The 18,376-nt window shown below is 44.3% G+C and overlaps 1 protein-coding gene across 7 annotated transcripts in view; it reads left to right on the top strand.

Moving 5' to 3' along the window:
- Window positions 1-18,376, top strand: part of scn8ab (sodium channel, voltage gated, type VIII, alpha subunit b) — an 83,896-nt gene that overhangs the window by 52,486 nt on the left and 13,034 nt on the right. For 5 of the 7 annotated variants that reach the window (XM_054785572.1, XM_054785579.1, XM_054785573.1 and 2 more), the window contains 12 exons: window positions 141-273; window positions 576-814; window positions 2,817-2,990; window positions 3,219-3,575; window positions 3,672-3,845; window positions 4,818-5,111; window positions 6,516-6,633; window positions 6,708-6,862; window positions 8,499-8,672; window positions 11,029-11,151; window positions 17,496-17,780; window positions 17,851-17,904. In XM_054785572.1, coding sequence (XP_054641547.1) covers window positions 141-273; window positions 576-814; window positions 2,817-2,990; window positions 3,219-3,575; window positions 3,672-3,845; window positions 4,818-5,111; window positions 6,516-6,633; window positions 6,708-6,862; window positions 8,499-8,672; window positions 11,029-11,151; window positions 17,496-17,780; window positions 17,851-17,904 — 2,280 coding nt within the window. The remainder of the gene's footprint in view (window positions 1-140; window positions 274-575; window positions 815-2,816; window positions 2,991-3,218; window positions 3,576-3,671; window positions 3,846-4,817; window positions 5,112-6,515; window positions 6,634-6,707; window positions 6,863-8,498; window positions 8,673-11,028; window positions 11,152-17,495; window positions 17,781-17,850; window positions 17,905-18,376) is intronic. The other 2 variants (XM_054785575.1, XM_054785577.1) reach the window with 2 other exon arrangements.

Here is an 18,376-nt window from a genome sequence, read left to right as displayed (position 1 = left end):
CTGCATACAGCATTTGAAATGAATTTTAACTAATTAGGCAACAGTCTTTAGTTGTGATAGGGGAAGTATTCCTTTTATGGCTTAACACATCTAAAGTATGCGTGTTTTTGAGTGTACATGTGTCTTTTTTCTGAGTATAGACGACAGATGTGGAGATCAAGAAGAAGCACTCTGGCTCTCTCATGGTATCTGTGGATCAGCTCAATTCTTCCTTCAAAGGAAAGGACCGCGCCAACAGTCAGATGAGCGTAGTCACCAACACTCTGTTAGAGGGTATGTCATGATAATTGCAAATGTTGACCCCCAACGCCGCTCCGGAGTATGTCGCGAGTGTCATGAAGAGGAAAAAACATATAAGTCGCACTGGACTATAAGTCGCATTCATTTACAAAAACAAAGTTGTTTGACAATAATAAGAGGTACAGTTTAATAAAACTTGCATGCAGGGAGATGAATTAGTTAGAAACATATGGTACTTGTCATTTGAACATCCATTGTCTCTCACAGACATGTTTACTCCCATGTTTACCTGACTTTTGCTCACACTTGATTTTTTTCCCTTCATTGTTCCACAGAATTGGAGGAATCTCAGAGGAAGTGCCCCCACTGTTGGTATAAGTTCTCCAACACATTCCTCATCTGGGAATGCTGTCCCATGTGGCTGAAGATCAAGCATATTGTCTATATGATTGTCATGGACCCATTTGTTGACTTGGCCATCACCATCTGCATCGTCCTCAACACGCTTTTCATGGCCATGGAGCACTATCCAATGACGGACCACTTTCAGGAAGTCCTCAAAGTAGGCAATCTGGTAAGAAGAATCTTGTTTTAATCCTGCTGGAAGCTCATTGGCTGCACCCATATTGCAACTTTGCCTTTCCCACGGTACCAAATCTAATACGTCAGTTGGTGATTTAGAATGTGCACTTAGGACTACACGTGCATACAGTATATAAGGTTTTGATGGGGGCTCATTAAAGATTTAGTTCCATTTTAATGTAGCCAGGCAGCCCGCTCTCAGATCAGGCGCCAATTTCCGTTGTGTCTTGCTTACCTCAACAACACGTGTGCCTGATTGTCAGAATGTATAGCAGCCATTATGGTCTCTCTGTTGCCTGTCTATGCTGCGAGGGAGCGATGTCCAACAGCCTTTTAGCTCAGTGTCAGTACAGGAAATGAGGTCATTGACTCGGTTGTGGATGATGCAGTATGAGTCATTGGGTGTTCTCTTCACTGCATGATTCAGTATTTGACGTAAAATGTGGGACTACTACAAAATTCTTATATTGTAGGTAGCACTCCTGTTTTATGATGACTTCATGGAATAAGACAAAAATACATTTCAAGGAAAAAAGCGGTCATGCTACCCAAATTGAGTTGTTCCATAAGTGACTGACACAACACAAGCTTCACAGTGCTGTCTTGTCAAATGCACTGTGTACGTTACGAAGCAAGTTTACCAAGTAATTTTATATGCAAACCCAAATAGAGGCGAGCTGAGGAAAACCTAATAAAGTGGAGGCAGTGTGACCAACGCCAAATGAGCCGTTTTCAACTTGCCAATTGCACCGTATGTGAATGAGGCACCGCTCAGCTCCTCTCTGGCTACCGCCCGCAGCCCGCAGAGTCGGTCCAGGGAGGTGTGGTCACTGTGTGTGACTGGGCATTCACACAGCATGAAGAGCGAAGACACAATTACGGATAATGATGTAATGTACTTGTTTCTTGTTCATACTTGTCAAAAATGCATTGTCCGTAATGGATATTAGTTTCTAACGATTGTCCGGCTCATCCCTAGTGCACACTCCAACAAAGGTCCAATAATACTACTATTAACCCGCATTTAAGACAGAAAAAACAAGTCTCAAAAGACCGGGTCGTCTTATAGAGATTTATACATTTACATTTACCTTTACATGTACTTGTTTAGAGGTGTATACATGTAAACAAATGACAAAAAGTGAGTTGTTCCTGTCACTCACACACACCAGTTGCAAGGCTCGCTCGAAAAAAGCAATTACTGTATATAGTCACTGAAGTCGACACACATTTAGAAATACGTGATAGCATAAAGAAGCATCTGTTGTGTCGATCATCTTTTACTATCATTCATTAGTGATGACTATATTTATACATTTTATCATTTCAAATGCGTTTGAAGTGTGTGAGGCATATTTTAGGGCTTAAACCTGGATTGTGCTTCTATGCACTTAGCTTGTTAGCTTCCTTCATCGTAGGAGCAATGGTAATTGAAGAGAGACGGGAGGGTTTTGGAGCTAAATCTAATGGAATGATTGCATCAGTCACTTTTGTTGCAAAAATTGATTTGAAATTGGCGAAGAACATCAACATCCAACTAGCAGCTGGCTTTAGAGTGGAAGGAGCAAGCGAGCGAGTACGGTGGTGCCTCTATGCAGTAGCATAATCGAGGCTTTGAGTGTCAAAAATAGACATTTTGATGGGCGACTCAATTACTTGCGTTTATGTGCTATTTGCAGTTGGTCTCAGAAGGTACTTCCTGCCAATAGCGATATAGGAATAGGGAATCTACTGTATTCAGTATTTTGGATCTGCACCTAGTTTAACACCCTCATATACGAGCGGAAGCTTTTGAAAACTACTATGGCATTTCTGTGTAAATGCTAAAAACCATATGTGGAAGTTAGTCAAAAGTTCTGTCAGGACATGCGGAAGGAGAGTACATATGTGTTGTTCTGGTATTCTCACAGCTTTTGACTGGGGAAATCCCCAAAACTGTCAGTGAACCCAATTGTACTGCAAAACCAACAGGATTTTCTCTGGGGGTTCTGCAGGTATTCACAGCCATTTTTGCTGGGGAGATGTTTGCCAAACTGATAGCCATGGATCCGTACTACTACTTCCAGGAAGGTTGGAATTGTTTTGACGGTTTCATCGTGACTCTGAGTTTAGTGGAGCTGGGGTTGGCGGATGTGGAGGGTTTATCGGTGCTCAGGTCCTTCCGATTGGTAAGTGCAGGCCTTCTTCTGGCCAACGTTTTCTCCCCAATAATGACAAATAAAAACAAAGAGTTTCCTTTCCTTCTATTGAGTTTGAGGTTGTATAAGCCATCAAGAGACTGGTTAATACAGACACAATTGGACTATCTGGTCTGTAGTGTTGGTACGGATAGAAATGGGAAATCAGTCCGAATGTAGAAAACATTGGAATAACTTTGTTCCTCCTGTCTCTTGTAGCTGAGAGTGTTCAAACTTGCCAAATCCTGGCCCACACTCAATATGTTGATCAAGATCATTGGTAACTCGGTTGGGGCTCTGGGTAATCTGACCTTGGTGCTGGCTATCATCGTCTTCATCTTCGCCGTGGTGGGCATGCAACTGTTTGGCAAAAGCTACAAGGACTGCGTGTGCAAGATTGCCGACGACTGCAAGCTGCCTCGCTGGCACATGCATGACTTCTTCCACTCCTTCCTGATTGTGTTCAGGGTGTTGTGTGGGGAGTGGATTGAGACTATGTGGCACTGTATGGAGGTGGCGGGACAGGGCATGTGCCTCATAGTCTTCATGATGGTCATGGTCATTGGGAACTTGGTGGTAAGAACAAAATTACGTTATGTCACACTTTAGAAAAGAAATAAACCTGTTCTAGCTGTTTGTTTTACCGTCCTTTGTGTTGTTGTTTTTTTGGAGGTGTTGAACTTGTTCCTGGCTTTGCTGCTGAGCTCGTTCAGTGCAGACAACCTCGCTGCCACCGATGACGACGGTGAGCCCAACAATCTTCAGCTCGCTGTTGCCCGCATCAAGACCGGCATCGCGTGGTTCAAGGCCCACATGAGAGTCTTTGTTGCTACCGTGCTGAAGAAGGTATCTTAATTTCATGCAAGTTCAATATGTTTCCATTCACTTGATTGCTTTGATTTCTTCTCACCAACCACAACATTAGGTACACCTGCATAACATTCCACCCTGACAAACATTTATAATGCTCTACATGTACAGTCTTTTGCTTGTACTAATGTGAACACATCTTCTCAAAAAGGACAACTGTCAGGAAAATGTGGTTTGTTATTACACTTATAAAATTTTTTGTGTTCTTTGCTCCATTTTATTTTACTCGTATTCGTACACATTAATGTACCTGTTTTTGATTGTAGTCCATCTCAGTAAAGTACTTGTTTTTCATTTTAGTCCATGTCAGGAGAGTCAATGTCACACTGACTTGCTATGATGATGTGCTCAAGGATAGAGGCATCTTGTCTCCAAAACAAGTCCTCTAATGCTTATCACCTGATTCAAATGGACCTGGGTGTCCCGGCATGCGAGTCTGCCCTTCATCATCTCTGTCCCTTGCGGAAGGAGATCACACCTTCCCTCACATATGTGCTTTCCTATATGAACTAGCATGTATAGTGAGACATTTTTTTTGTAGAAGCCGTCGGTTCAGGTCATATTGATTTGCCACCCGCATGCAAGTTTAGTCCTGTGCTGTAATTGTACTGCTCATTATTCTCAAAGAACCTGTCTCATCTCTCATATAGTTTTGGGCTAGCAGCAGAATTTCTCTTGACAGTGTTGTGTAAGGTAGGTGCGGGTTTGACACCCCTGCCTTAAGGGTACAATGCAACACCTACAAAGGTTTTCCACCCTTGACACATGACTTTTAGAACTTTAGAACATACCTACAGCATACCTTTTTACCCCGGAATGGTACATATTTAAAAAAGAAAATAATATGAGCCAAAGTGTATAGATTGGTATAGATTATAGTAGCAGAAATGGACTCCCACTCCAACTATTTCTAACAATGTCCTACATTTTTGCCACTCTCTCCTGCAGCCTGTCGAGGATGAACAGAAACCTCTGGATGAAATGTACGAGAAAAAGCTCAACTGCATAGCAAACCACTCGGTGGACATCAACCGGGAACTGGACTATGCTAAAAACGGCAACGGCACCACCAGTGGAATTGGCAGCAGTGTTGGAAAGTACATGATTGATGAAGACTACATGTCCTTCATTCATAATCCCAACTTGACTGTGTGTGTTCCGATTGCTGTCGGAGAGTCGGATTTTGAAAACCTGAACACCGAGGACTTCAGCAGCGAGTCAGATGTGGAGAACAGCAAAGATGTGAGTAGGACAGACCCCCGTCAAAGTGAAAAAATCATATTGGTTTACCAATTTTTATATCAAAGTGTACAGATGTGTCATAATCATGCTGTGTAGCAGGGCTGGACAAAATGTGAATCGTGATTTTCTTGCTTCAAATTGCTTTAAAGTAGGGCTGCAGATATCCAATGTTTTAGTCATACAGTATTCTACAGAAAATGTTTTCAAGTAATTGGAAAAAAACATAAATAATAAATAAACAACAATAATAAATTCACAAGAAAAAATAAAACATTTCACTAAATAATGAACAACCGATTGGTTTAATTTTTTTAGATAGTCACCCGTTTTATTTCTTAAATTGACATTGTGTAGGGTCCTATGAATTGCAGACGGAATCACAGAATTGGCCAATAAAAACAGAATTTACTGGTTAACGCGGAATCTCACGGAAATGTACATAATGTGAATGAATGTTGTTGTCATGAGAAGGAACGTTCGTGTGGGGAAGTATTTCCCCGGTGGATGGCTCAATCGTGGCAGATACAAACACCAAACAGCCCCCTCCCACCTAAACATGTCGAAATGGCGATAAACACCTGTGGAAGTTGGTGTTCCTCTTATAGAGCATGAATGGAAGCTAGCGGGGCTTAGTTTAGCTTAGTTTAGCTTAGTTTAGCACGCTTGTGTGGTTGTGTGTATGCGACTCAGGCTGGATGAGTATATTTTCACAGAGTCGTGTTTTACGGCTTTAATGTAAGGAACGTTTTACAATGCCCGATACGATTTAGTTGAATATCCCTGACCTGTGGTGTTTTATGAGGTCTAAAGTGTAAGAAGCAGAGAAGCGTGGATGGACTTGACCTGGTTTATGGTTGGAAAGCACTATTACAATACAGTATACACCTACTCCAGGTTTATCTTCCAGCGGGAGGATAGGATACACTGCAGGGAGCGTCCAACAGCAAAACCACCACCAACCGCTCAGAAACGCAACAATCCGTCAGGATGTTTGGAGAGAAAGCGAGACGAGAGCAAGTGAAGGAGCAATTGTCAATGCTGGCAATTTAATATTACAAAGTGCAGTATTATTCTCTGCAATTGAATTTGCTTTACGTTTGCTAGTGCACAATTGTGTGTACACTTTACTTTTAGTCTGCTAGTCTCATAAGTCATTCTAGCAATTTGTGAGGAAAAAAATTAAGAAAAAAAGCAATTCAAGAAAAAAAATTAATCTCTGCGAATATACTTTAATGTATCAGAGTGTAGGTTTAATTACTAGCTTTGGATTCAGTGCAGCGAGGATCTGTCGCTCTCGTGTGCATCACGACAGCACTGACAGTAGAGTGGTTATAAATCAAGTGATTGATAGAAACACATTATTGAAATGGCTGGAGTGGACACTGAACCTGTGTTCTCTCCCAGCTGGATGACACCAGTTCATCTGAGGGCAGCACAATAGACATTAAGCCCGACGTGGAGGAGGTGGCGGTCGTGGAGGTGGTGGAGGAATACCTTGACCCAGATGCCTGCTGGACAGATGGTACGTAGTATAAACGCCATCGGGCGAGATTGATGGTGCATTTCAATAATACACATTGCGTCATTGTCATCTAGAATGTGTGGCAAAATACAAGTGCTGCGATGTCCCCATCACTCACGGCTGGGGAAAGCACTGGTGGTTCCTGAGGAAGACCTGCTATCTGATAGTGGAGCATAATTGGTTTGAAACGCTCATCATCTTCATGATCTTGCTGAGCAGTGGAGCCTTGGTAAGATAGCACTCGTTTACTACACTTGAACATTGAATAAAGGTAACCTCAAGCTCTGCCCTCTTTATGTTCAAGGAAAGGAATCCTTTTTACGAGATGTTCCATCTCCTGCTTTTCTTCTGCACCATGCATGATTGTTGCTAATGGATAACCGAGCGCTGTAATGTATCAACCTTTCATCCGACAAAATCCATCTTAGTTTTGCAGCTTTTCTGGAGCGATGAGGCCTGTGGCCAAATGAAAAATACTTACAGTACATGTTGAAGAGCGGACCGGGGCAAATCTGGGATTACAGGGATGCTGAGACCCCCATCAGAATGTTGAGCAATATTGCAGTTATTGCATTAATCAAACAAGAATACCCTTTAAATATTTCAAAAAGTGGAGGAATAGTCAGCTTGCAAACACCTTTTTTGTGGTCAACTGTTATGTCTAAAAATAATTCAAAATGAGTAATGGCTTCATTCTAATATTAGAATACTAAATCTCATTTCATTCCTGAACCCACAAGATCCAAGACCCATTTGTGCTTCTCAAATAGCGAGGCGAGCGACCCTGGTGGGGTGCAATGTGGGCATGAGAGGCAGGATGCAATGCTCATACATTTTTTTTCGTGGTTGGCAGGTCTGTTAGTGGGGAAAATGCTGATATCAGCAACTCATAGTGTTTTCTACAGATACATAAATAAATATTAGCAGTTTATCAATAGTATTTTCCCCAAAATTAGGGGTCTGTACCACAGACCAAGCACAGCACACAGAGGACATTTCTGTTGTTGTTTTTTTAATAGTAATTCATGTTAGAACTGTGTGGTTACTTATACGGTACATTTTTCATGGTAAATGTATTCCTTACTTCAATTCCTTAACTCAACTTGTGCCAAATGTACTTCGAATTGAAGCAAAGAACATGTATTCATTGAAAAATCATTGAAACCGACATTTATTCAGTGTCCCACTAGCGTTTTTGCTATTTTGACAAATACGTCACATCAGGCTTTTTAGAGCAATTTTAAGGCTAAAAGCCAGATAGCGATATTTTCCTACCATGTTTTCTATGAATTCATTGAAGAAATATAGTAAGAAGAGGTGAATTTGGAATATTCGACACACTATTAAAGCATTAGAATTGTCAAATGGCTTTAAATGAGCTTTGGGATTTTAGCTAGTGTACACGACATGCCGCCATTTTGGGAAAGCCATATCCTGGGATATCGCAAAGCAACCGCTCCAAAATGTTTTGTAGCTTGTTTTTTATGAATTCATTGAAAAACTACAGTGAGAATAGCTGAATTGTAATATTTGACACCCTACTAAAGCATTTCAATTGTTACATTTTGGGAAAGTCATATCCTGGGACTCTGAAATGTGTTGCGTTCAAGTCAATTGGAAAGCTGAAAAGGGCACATTTGAACATTTTATTACAAGTGTTGGCTTCATATGGGTTAAGTTCATATTTAAAAAAATAAAGAAAACAACAAATCACACAATGGCTGTAAGCGAAACATATTAATATCATTTTGAGCCACACATAATGTTCCTCTCCAGTGCTGGATTTTGGCCCATACGACAGCGCTCCTCAAAGATTCAATGTGAAATGCATTCAATACTGACACAGATTCATTGGTGCTCCGTAGGCCTTTGAGGATGTCTACATTGAGCAGAGGAAGACCATCCGCATTATTCTAGAATACGCCGATCGTGTTTTCACCTACATTTTCATCCTGGAGATGTTGCTCAAGTGGGTGGCGTATGGCTTCGTCAAGTACTTCACTAACGCTTGGTGCTGGTTGGACTTCTTCATTGTGGACGTAAGTACATTGTGTGTTCTGATAAAACCGCCAGTTGTTTGGCTCAGCTGATAATGGTGACGTCGAAAAGTTTGCCGCAAAGATGGTCTCAAGAATGTTTGGGAGTCAACACTAGCAGTAAACCAACCATCTTTAAAGATGAAGATCACTGAATGCTAATGAATGCTGGAGGGGTCATGGATTCCCTCCATTGTTACATGGTTACCTGGGAGGAGAAGAGAGATTATCCTTACAGACCATACTGGGACAATATTTGATGAAGAACACTGCTTTGCAAGTCTAGGCGCTCATGGAGTGACAGCAATCACACGTTAGCAAGAAACAGCAGAGCCGATTGATGAGGTTGTGGGTCGTCTGAAGGGAAACAGGCTTCAGCTTGAGCAGCCATTTTCTGCTTGGTCCTAGTGCTTGACCCATCTCCATTGAATATACTATAACACTGTTTTTGGACTGTAAAAACAGGAGTGGGTGGATCAAAACTGCCTTCTGAAAAGTGCAGGAGACATGTCCCCCCCTCTCCTCCCACCAAATGGCATCACACATGATACAAGACCTCCAAATCCGAGACCGTGGTTCTCAGCTGGAAAAGGGTGGATCGCACCCTTTGGGTTGGGAGCGAGATCTTGCTCCAGATGGAGTTCTCGGTCTTGTTCACTAGTAAGGGAAGGTTGGAGCGTGAGGTCAACAGGCGGATCAATGCAGCATCTGCAGTAATGCAGTCGCTGTACCAGACCGTTGTGGTGAAAAGAGAGCTGAGCCGGAAAGACCTGACTGCTTACTGTAGTGCAACCACGTTATTTTGTGGCCGTGATTTTTTTTGGAAGACCTGACTTTACTGGATTCAGGATGTGCTATGCCAATGTTGCTGACTGGACCAGAAGCTGTGCTGCTCCGGGAGTACTGGAGAAAGTTCATGAAAGTTGAAATATTGGAAACATAAGGGAAAGTATTAAAACGAGAAGGCGATGGGAAATCCAGGAGTTCTTTGGGGAAAACAGAGTTGACAGGTATGCTTTCATGTGCCAAGAAGTGATCCTCACACTTTGTCTTCTCTCTCACAGCAGGTGCCTATTTGTGTGTCTCTCTCTTTAAGTTAAGCGTGACTTTGTGCTGCAGTGGCGGGGCGGTGAGGGTCCCTGTTTGAGGGTCCAGGGTAAGGCTTGTGTTGCTGTGGCAGGACTCTCAGAGGTGGTCCTTGATCCTCTACATCCTTCTGTCTCTCCTTTTTAAGTGATGAAAGTGTACCGTACTCGTCAGTATGTTCCTGTCACTTTGGTTTAGTATCTGTGAGAACATCCCTCCTCAGATTGTTTTCCCTTCGTTGGACTCTTTTTATCTTCTCTCCCTGTCACTGTGTCAACCACAAGTTTCTTTCCAGCTGGTCATCGCTCCACTCACATGCCAAACTCAACCGAACACGGATAGAAATCATCTTAGCCAGTTTGCAAAGTATATGAACTAGATGTTGTGTAGTTGAGTCCATGTGTATCTTGTACAGTGGAACCTTGGTTTTGATCATTAATCTAATCCAAAAAGTCAGACGAAAACCCAAATGTACAAAAAATAAATATTTCCCGTAAGAAATCATCTAAATCCAATGAATCAGTATCAGACACCGTCAATGTACTCAAAGTGTATTGATGGTGTTACCACATTTACCTCCTGATGATACCCAACTGGGGGTTCGGTACCAAGGATAATTCGGGATGGTCCCGGGAGGCTGGAGGATCAAACAGTAATCATCAGGTTGGCGAGAGAAGCAGTATACATGGTGTTAGATCTAAAGCCATTAAACCATTCTCCCTGCAGCCCTAAACCTAACCCTATTGAAACAGATGCTACCCTCATACTTTTTAAGTTCAGTAGTGTTTCTCACCTTTTTTGACAAAGTTCTGGCACTTTTTCACATTCTTCAAACACTGAGAAATACGCATTGCGCTTGAATGCATCAGCAGATCACAGTGTCGTACTTGAAAGTAGACATAGACAAAGCACCCACGCGCACATAATAAAGATGATTAAAGGATTCTCTGGCTGGGATCTGTCTATGGTGTCCCAACTCTAAAATGACCGCTCTCTGTTCTCACCAACGCGTGAATGCTTTGTTTGGGCACTGATTGGCTGTACGATGACCAAGACATACTGTATTTGAGGCAATCATTTTCATGGAAAACCGAATGCTACGAGAACTGGGGTGTACAAAAGCGAGGTTCCACTGTATCTGTTTTGATAGTTCAACTATCTTTCCAATATGCATAGGGCCCAGTCTTCTCACCCTATCCCCTCTAACTATGTGGATCCTCTCTTCCTTTGCTTCTGCCCCCACCCCCTTCTTCCTCTGTCCCTATCTGTGTAGGTGTCTATAGTCAGCCTTATAGCTAATGCCTTGGGCTTCTCCGATCTTGGCCCAATTAAGTCACTCAGGACACTGAGGGCCTTGCGACCCCTCAGGGCCCTGTCACGTTTTGAAGGGATGAGGGTAAGATCAAAGATGCCAGTCAGCTGGTGCTTCTGCATGTGTATTCAATCTAAGCAACAACACATCCTAGGGATGGTGGTAGTTGGGGGCTGGGCGGGGATTGGAGGTTCTTTTTGCATGGACGGAGACCACCTCAAAATACTATTAGCGTCCCATACAAGACAAAGATGTGCATGTCCTTAGCAATAAGTGACACTAATTCCAGGTGACTAAGTCATTGTGGAGCATCTTCTGATAGTTATTGGTCAGTTGGTTCGCAATCTTCTGCTTGTCGCTGTGCCGCAAAGAGAAATCCTGTTCGATGATATTACCGCAGTTTGGCTTTGGCATCATCACACTGGAAGATAAACAAACTTCTGGTTCCATATGCTCCCCCTTACCAACTCATCCTTGCTCTCTGCCTGTCTGTCCACTGGGTATTCATATGCATGCATCCTCTCATATCTGCCCAACCCTTAGTGTCAACTTGTGCCTTTTGTGTTCTTGTATTGTATGGAATACAAGGGAGTGATAGAGCCACACAGGAATATTCTTGTGGAAAACAGCCTACATTCCCTGACAGTACACTTGTAGTATTACAAGGAAAAAAAGTCGATTTATTTTTTGTGGCCCTAATGCTCTAGTAATAGTGGAGTCACAGCACCCATGTCTGTTAAAATGCATTTAGTCTCCTCCAATAAACAGGCTCTACTTCACTACTACTCTTGATATGCTGGATTATATCTCTTAGTGTGCTTGTTGTGTGCAAAGCATGATACACACAACTCAATCTGATGGAGATATTTGCATGTAAAAGGGGTGTAACAGTACGATTCATCAAAACTGGTGGTGTTCACCTCAGGAGTTCAAATTTTGTGGGCTAAATACCAGGAAAAGAAAATTGAATAATATACACATATATATATATCCTGGAGGAGGGGCACGATGGCGAGCGTCTGGTGGCCGGGCCTACGCCCATGGGGCCCGGCCGGGCACAGCCCGAAGAGACAACATGGGTCCCCCCTCCAATGAGCTCACCACTCATGGGAGGGGCCAAAGGGGTCGGGTGCAGAGTGAGCAGTGGGTGACAGCCGAAGGCGGGGACCTTGGCGGTCCAATCCTCAGCTACAGAAACTAGCTCTAGGGACATGGAATGTCACCTCTCTGGTAGGGAAAGAGCCTGAGCTGGTGCATGAGGTTGAGAAGTTCTGGCTAGATAAAGTCGGACTCACCTCAACGCACAGCAAGGGCTCTGGAACCAGTCCTCTTGAGAGGGGTTGGACCTTGTTCCACTCTGGCGTTGCCAGCAGTGAGAGGCGACGGGCAGAGGTGGCAATTCTTGTTGCGCCCCGGCTTGTGGCCGGCATGTTGGAGTTTAACCCGGTGAACGAGAGGGTAGTTTCCCTCCGCCTTCGAGTGGGGGGACGGGTCCTGACTGTTGTTTGTGCTTATGCGCCAAACAGCAGTTCAGAATACCCACCTTTTTTGGAGTCTCTAGAGGAAGTACTGGAGAGTGCTCCCTCGGGCGATTCCCTTGTTCTGCTGGGGGACTTCAATGCTCACGTTGGCAGCGACAGGGTGTCCACATGTGCACTTGGCACCAGGACACCCTAGGCCGCACTTCCATGATTGACTTTGTGGTCGTATCATCGGACTTGCGGCCATATGTTTTGGACACTCGGGTGAAGAGAGGGGCGGAGCTGTCAACTGATCACCACCTGGTGGTAAGTTGGCTCCGATGGTGGGGGAGGATGCCGGTCAGACCTGGCAGGCCCAAACGTATTGTGAGGGTCTGCTGGGAACGACTGGCAGAGTCCCCTGTCAGAAGGAGTTTCAACTCCCACCTCCGGGAGAGCTTCGACCATGTTCCGAGGGAGGTGGCGGACATTGAGTCTGAATGGGCCATGTTCCGTGCCTCTATTGCCGAGGCAGCTGATCGGAGCTGTGGCCGTAAGGTGGTTGGTGCCTGTCGTGGCGGTAATCCCAGAACCCGCTGGTGGACACCAGTGGTGAGGGATGCCGTCAAGATGAAGAAGGAGTCCTATCGGGCCTTTTTGGCTCATGGGACTCCGGAAGCAGCTGACAGGTATCAGCAGGCCAAGCGGTCTGCAGCTCTGGCAGTCGCTGAGGCAAAAACTCGGACATGGTAGGAGTTCGGAGAAGCCATGGAGAACGACTTCCGGACGGCTTCGAAGAGATTCTGGACCACCATTCGGCGTCTCAGGAGGGGGAAGCAGTTCACAGTCAACACCGTGTATGGTGGGGATGGTGTGCTGCTGACCTCAACTCGGGATGTTGTGGATCGGTGGAAAGAATACTTCGAAGACCTCCTCAATCCCACCGACACGTCTTCCTATGAGGAAGCAGAGCCTGGGGACTCCACGGTGGGCTCTCCTATCTCTGGGGCTGAGGTTGCTGAGGTTGTCAAAAAGCTCCTCGGTGGCAGGGCCCCGGGGGTGGATGAGATCCGCCCGGAGTTCCTTAAGGCCATGGATGCTGTAGGCATGTCTTGGTTGACACGACTCTGCAGCATCGCGTGGACATCAGGGGCAGTGCCTCTGGATTGGCAGACCGGGGTGGTGGTTCCCCTTTTTAAGAAGGGGGACCGGAGGGTGTGTTCCAACTATCGTGGAATCACACTCCTCAGCCTCCCTGGTAAGGTCTATTCAGGGGTTCTGCAGAGGAGGATCCGCCGGATAGTTGAATCTCGGATTCAGGAGGAGCAGTGTGGTTTTCGTCCTGGTCGTGGAACTGTGGACCAGCTCTACACTCTCAGCAGGGTCCTTGAGGGTGCATGGGAGTTTGCCCAACCAGTCTACATGTGTTTTGTGGACTTGGAGAAGGCATTCGACCGTGTTCCTCGAGGAATTTTGTGGGGAGTACTCCGGGAGTATGGGGTATCGGACCTGCTAATTCAAGCTGTTCGTTCCCTGTATGACCGATGTCAGAGTTTGGTTCGCATTGCCGGCAGTAAGTCGGACCCGTTTCCAGTGAAGGTTGGACTCCGCCAGGGCTGCCCTTTGTCACCAATTCTGTTCATTATTTTTATGGACAGAATTTCTAGGCGCAGCCAGGGCGTTGAGGGGTTCCGGTTTGGTGGCTGCAGGATTGAGTCTCTGCTTTTTGCAGATGATGTGGTCCTGCTGGCTTCATCAAGCCGTGAACTTCAACTTTCACTGGATCGGTTCGCAGCCGAGTGCGAAGCGGCCGGGATGAGAATCAGCACCTCCAAGTCCGAGTCCATGGTTCTCGCCCGGAAAAGGGTGGAATGCCATCTCCAGGTCGGGGATGAGATCCTGCCCCAAGTGGAGGAGTTTAGGTACCTTGGGGTCTTATTCACAAGTGAGGGAAGGATGGAACGCAAGATCGATAAGTGAATTGGTGCGGCATCTGCAGTGATGCAGACTCTACATCAATCTGTTGTGGTGAAGAGAGAGCTAAGCCAAAAGGCAAAGCTCTCAATTTACTGGTCGATCTACGTTCCTACCCTCACCTATGGTCATGAGCTTTGGGTAATGACCGAAAGGACATGATCGCGGGTACAAGCGGCCGAAATGAGTTTTCTCCGTAGGGTGGCTGGGCTCTCCCTTAGAGATAGGGTGAGAAGCACAGTCATCCGGGAGAGACTCGGAGTAGAACCGCTGCTCCTCCGCATTGAGAGGAGTCAGATGAGGTGGCTTGGGCATCTGGTCAGGATGCCTCCTGGACGCCTCCCTGGGGAGGTGTTCAGGGCAAGTTCGACCGGTAAAAGGCCTCGGGGAAGACCCAGGACACGTTGGAGAGACTATGTTTCCCAACTGGCCTGGGAACGCCTCGGGATCTGCCGGGAGGAGCTGGACGAAGTGGCCGGGGAGAGGAAAATCTGGGCCTCCCTGCTTAGGCTGTTGCCCCCGCGACCCGATCTCGGATAAGTGGTAGAAGATGGATGGATGGATGGATATATATATATACTGTATATATATATATATATACATACACACACGCACGCACACACACACACACACAAATATATATATTATAAATAAAATGTATTGAAAAATAAATATAACCTTAGAAATATACTGTATATAATGGGATAGGGTAATGTCTTAACAGTGCAACACTACTGACGCCTAGTGACCACAATGCTACATATGACTTGTCTGCCGCTATTTTTTTTAACTACCACGAAACAGTCATTTATTAATACATTTTCTTAAAAACCGAGAGAGCAAGGGAGCGCGATGTTCGAACCACGATGTAGTGAGGGATGGCTAATATCAAAATGTTAAGATCAGTTGAAAAATGTTGAAAGTGGCAAGAATGTACATTTTGCACTGTTGGAGCTTCAAAATGCCAAAAGAGGAAATCAGAGATAACAAATGTTTAGAGTAAGCAATATATTGCAAACAAGCATTAAAGAGAACTAGGCTGTTCATCAGCTGATCAAAAGTTTAGGAGCACAGCCTTTAAAAGGCAAAATATTGGTAAAAATGTGGCTTGAATGTGATTTGTTGTCACTTATTCACACTGTCATGATCTCTTGATGGCAAAGGCAAAAAAGCTTTCTCTCTTTGAACAAGCAACATGCAACTTGGTCCCACTTCTTCAGCGATGCTTTGAAGGGTCCAATCACAGTTCAATTTTTCAGCTGATTAACAAGAATTGCTCAGCTACTCATTAGTGACTCCTTTTTTCAACGTTTTATTTCTATTTTAGAGGGATTTTTTTTAGCTATGATCTTAAACTTTTGATCAGCTGATGAACAGCCTATTTCACTTTAATGTTTGTTTGCAATAAATTGTTGTACTGTAGTGTATATACAGTCAAACCAGTCTATAGCGGCCACTAAAGGGAAACGGCAAAAGTGGCCGCTATAGACAGGTTGGCGGCCATTTTAAATTTGTGTGGGCACATATGAACATGTCTGTGATTAGAAGCTTGTTGTGGTTGCAGATACATATAATTATATTGTTACATGTTGACCAGTAGAGGGCACTGTGGGACTGCGGATAAAAGTTGCAAAGAACAACTAGGCTCGTTATTCTACACCACCCACAGAACAAAGCTGTGCTACTATATATACGGCAGAGTGTCATTACAGCTTTAGTTCATCAGGAAGTGACGGGAAGTGACGGTGCGATGTGACGAGCAGGAGAGCTAGGCTGAGTGCTAGCTGTGAGTGTCGAGAGAGTTGGGAAGTGTGTGAATGTTGGCGTGGATGTAAAGTCCTGCAGTATTCTCCCCTGTTAATAAAGCGATTAAAGTGCATCGGCGACGTGAGTCTCTCCTTCCCCACAACAAGGGGCATTACAGTATTGACCAGTGAACATTTTCTCACACCAGGAAATAAACGGTGTCACTGCAACAAGCTCCAAAGAAGACGGCTTTTTTTATGTCGAACAACTGACAGTTTGTGTGGATCTTGTGAAAGATTGTGACTGACCTACGACTCGGTAATTAAAGTCTACACACGACGGCTTCATTGATTAAAAAACAAAACTTTTTTGTGCATGAAGCTTCTGCTTGAGTCGGTATTTTGGCCGCTATATGCGGTCAGATATTGACCAAGGGATACAAAATGGGTGACCGCTGGCCGCATTAGACAGGTGACCGCTATACGCAGGGTCTATAACACGTAAATTTTCTGCGGGGGAATTTTTCAGTGGCCGTTATATACAGGTGGCCGCTAAGACAAGTTTGACTGTATATGAAGCCCAATTGTAACTTCACCATTAAATAAATTCAATATTGGTTAATTATAATTCAAATGAATATGCTATGTTTAGTACATTATATTATTATTGTTGATTATTATTAAATTAAGTGTATATATGATTATTAAATCAAGTACACACAGACAGTGGGGGAAATAATTATTTGGTTCGCTGCTGATTTTATAAGTTTACACCCCTTAGATTACTAAGAACAGTCCAGAATTTAGGTAGGTTTATTGTAACAGAACAGAGAGACAGAATGCAAAATTTGCACAAAATGCACAAAATTTAGGGAAAAATGAGTGAATGAAATAAGTATTCGACACCTTACCATCCAGCAAGAATTCTGTCCCCGTGAGGCTGGTTATGTGCCCATGAATCACACAAAATAGTCCTGTCCCTTCAGCAAAAATGGACCGCTGTAAAAATGGAAGCAATACAAGACCTCCAACAAGGGATTCTCCATCAAATACAAAATGATGTTTTGCTGGGGGATTACATGTTTCACCCAATCAAATAGAAATGAATTTACAACCGTAATTTAATGTTTTCTCCTGGATTTTTATTTGTCTTCATGTCCATCATTATTGTTACACCCCTTCTAAAACGTTTTGGTGTGAGTTTCTCAGTGCAAGCAACGTGCGGTTAGAACTTCTGTCTTCTCTTTAGGTCGTGGTGAATGCCTTGGTGGGGGCCATCCCCTCTATTATGAACGTGCTGCTGGTGTGTCTCATCTTCTGGCTCATCTTCAGCATCATGGGTGTGAACCTGTTTGCCGGGAAGTACTACTACTGCTACAACGACACGGAAGAGGCACCCTTCCACCCCAGTCGAGTCAACAACAAAACTGAGTGTTTTGCACTCATTGAAGAAAACAACACTGAAGTCAGATGGAGAAATGTCAAGATCAACTTTGATAATGTGGGGGCAGGATATCTGGCACTCTTGCAAGTGGTGAGGATCACTTGGTGTGTTTTTCCCTTAGAAGGAAGTATTTCCTAATATGTCTCTCTCACCCTTGCAGGCCACATTTAAAGGCTGGATGGACATCATGTATGCAGCCATAGATTCCAGAAAGGTAGGATTACAGGTGTTACAACCAGAAGTATATGTACCATAAATGCTGTAATTAACACCGTTATTCCATTAACTGAAGAGTCTATTGTTGTGCGATGTGTGTGGTCTCTAATTGAGGAAAAACTGCCACGGTCGCTAACACCAGGGAAAGAAAACATCGTCAGTAACAGCGGTGGCTGTAGAAAACCACCTGAGGTCATCAGCCCCAGCTTGTGTCAAAGCATTGGTTTCGTTAGTTTTGACTCATACTATTGGCTCATGTTTATGCCGAATGTGGATTTGGAGGCTAAGCCGGTGGTGGAAGGGACGTGGGCAGTATTTGCATGGGAGGGTTGGTGGGGGTTGTGGGTGCTGAAAATGCTCTTTCTTTTTCTGCATTTCTCTTCCTCAATTTGTTGTCTGCTCTGCTGGAACAAGCTGGTTCCCTTATGTATAGCAGTTCTCCAGGCTTTCCTATACCTGGTGATTTGTTC

The sequence above is a fragment of the Dunckerocampus dactyliophorus genome, chromosome 8 (assembly GCF_027744805.1).
Source record: "Dunckerocampus dactyliophorus isolate RoL2022-P2 chromosome 8, RoL_Ddac_1.1, whole genome shotgun sequence".
Lineage (NCBI taxonomy): Eukaryota > Metazoa > Chordata > Actinopteri > Syngnathiformes > Syngnathidae > Dunckerocampus > Dunckerocampus dactyliophorus.
Note: the sequence above shows the minus strand (reverse complement) of the source record. Positions and strands in the feature narration are given on the sequence as shown.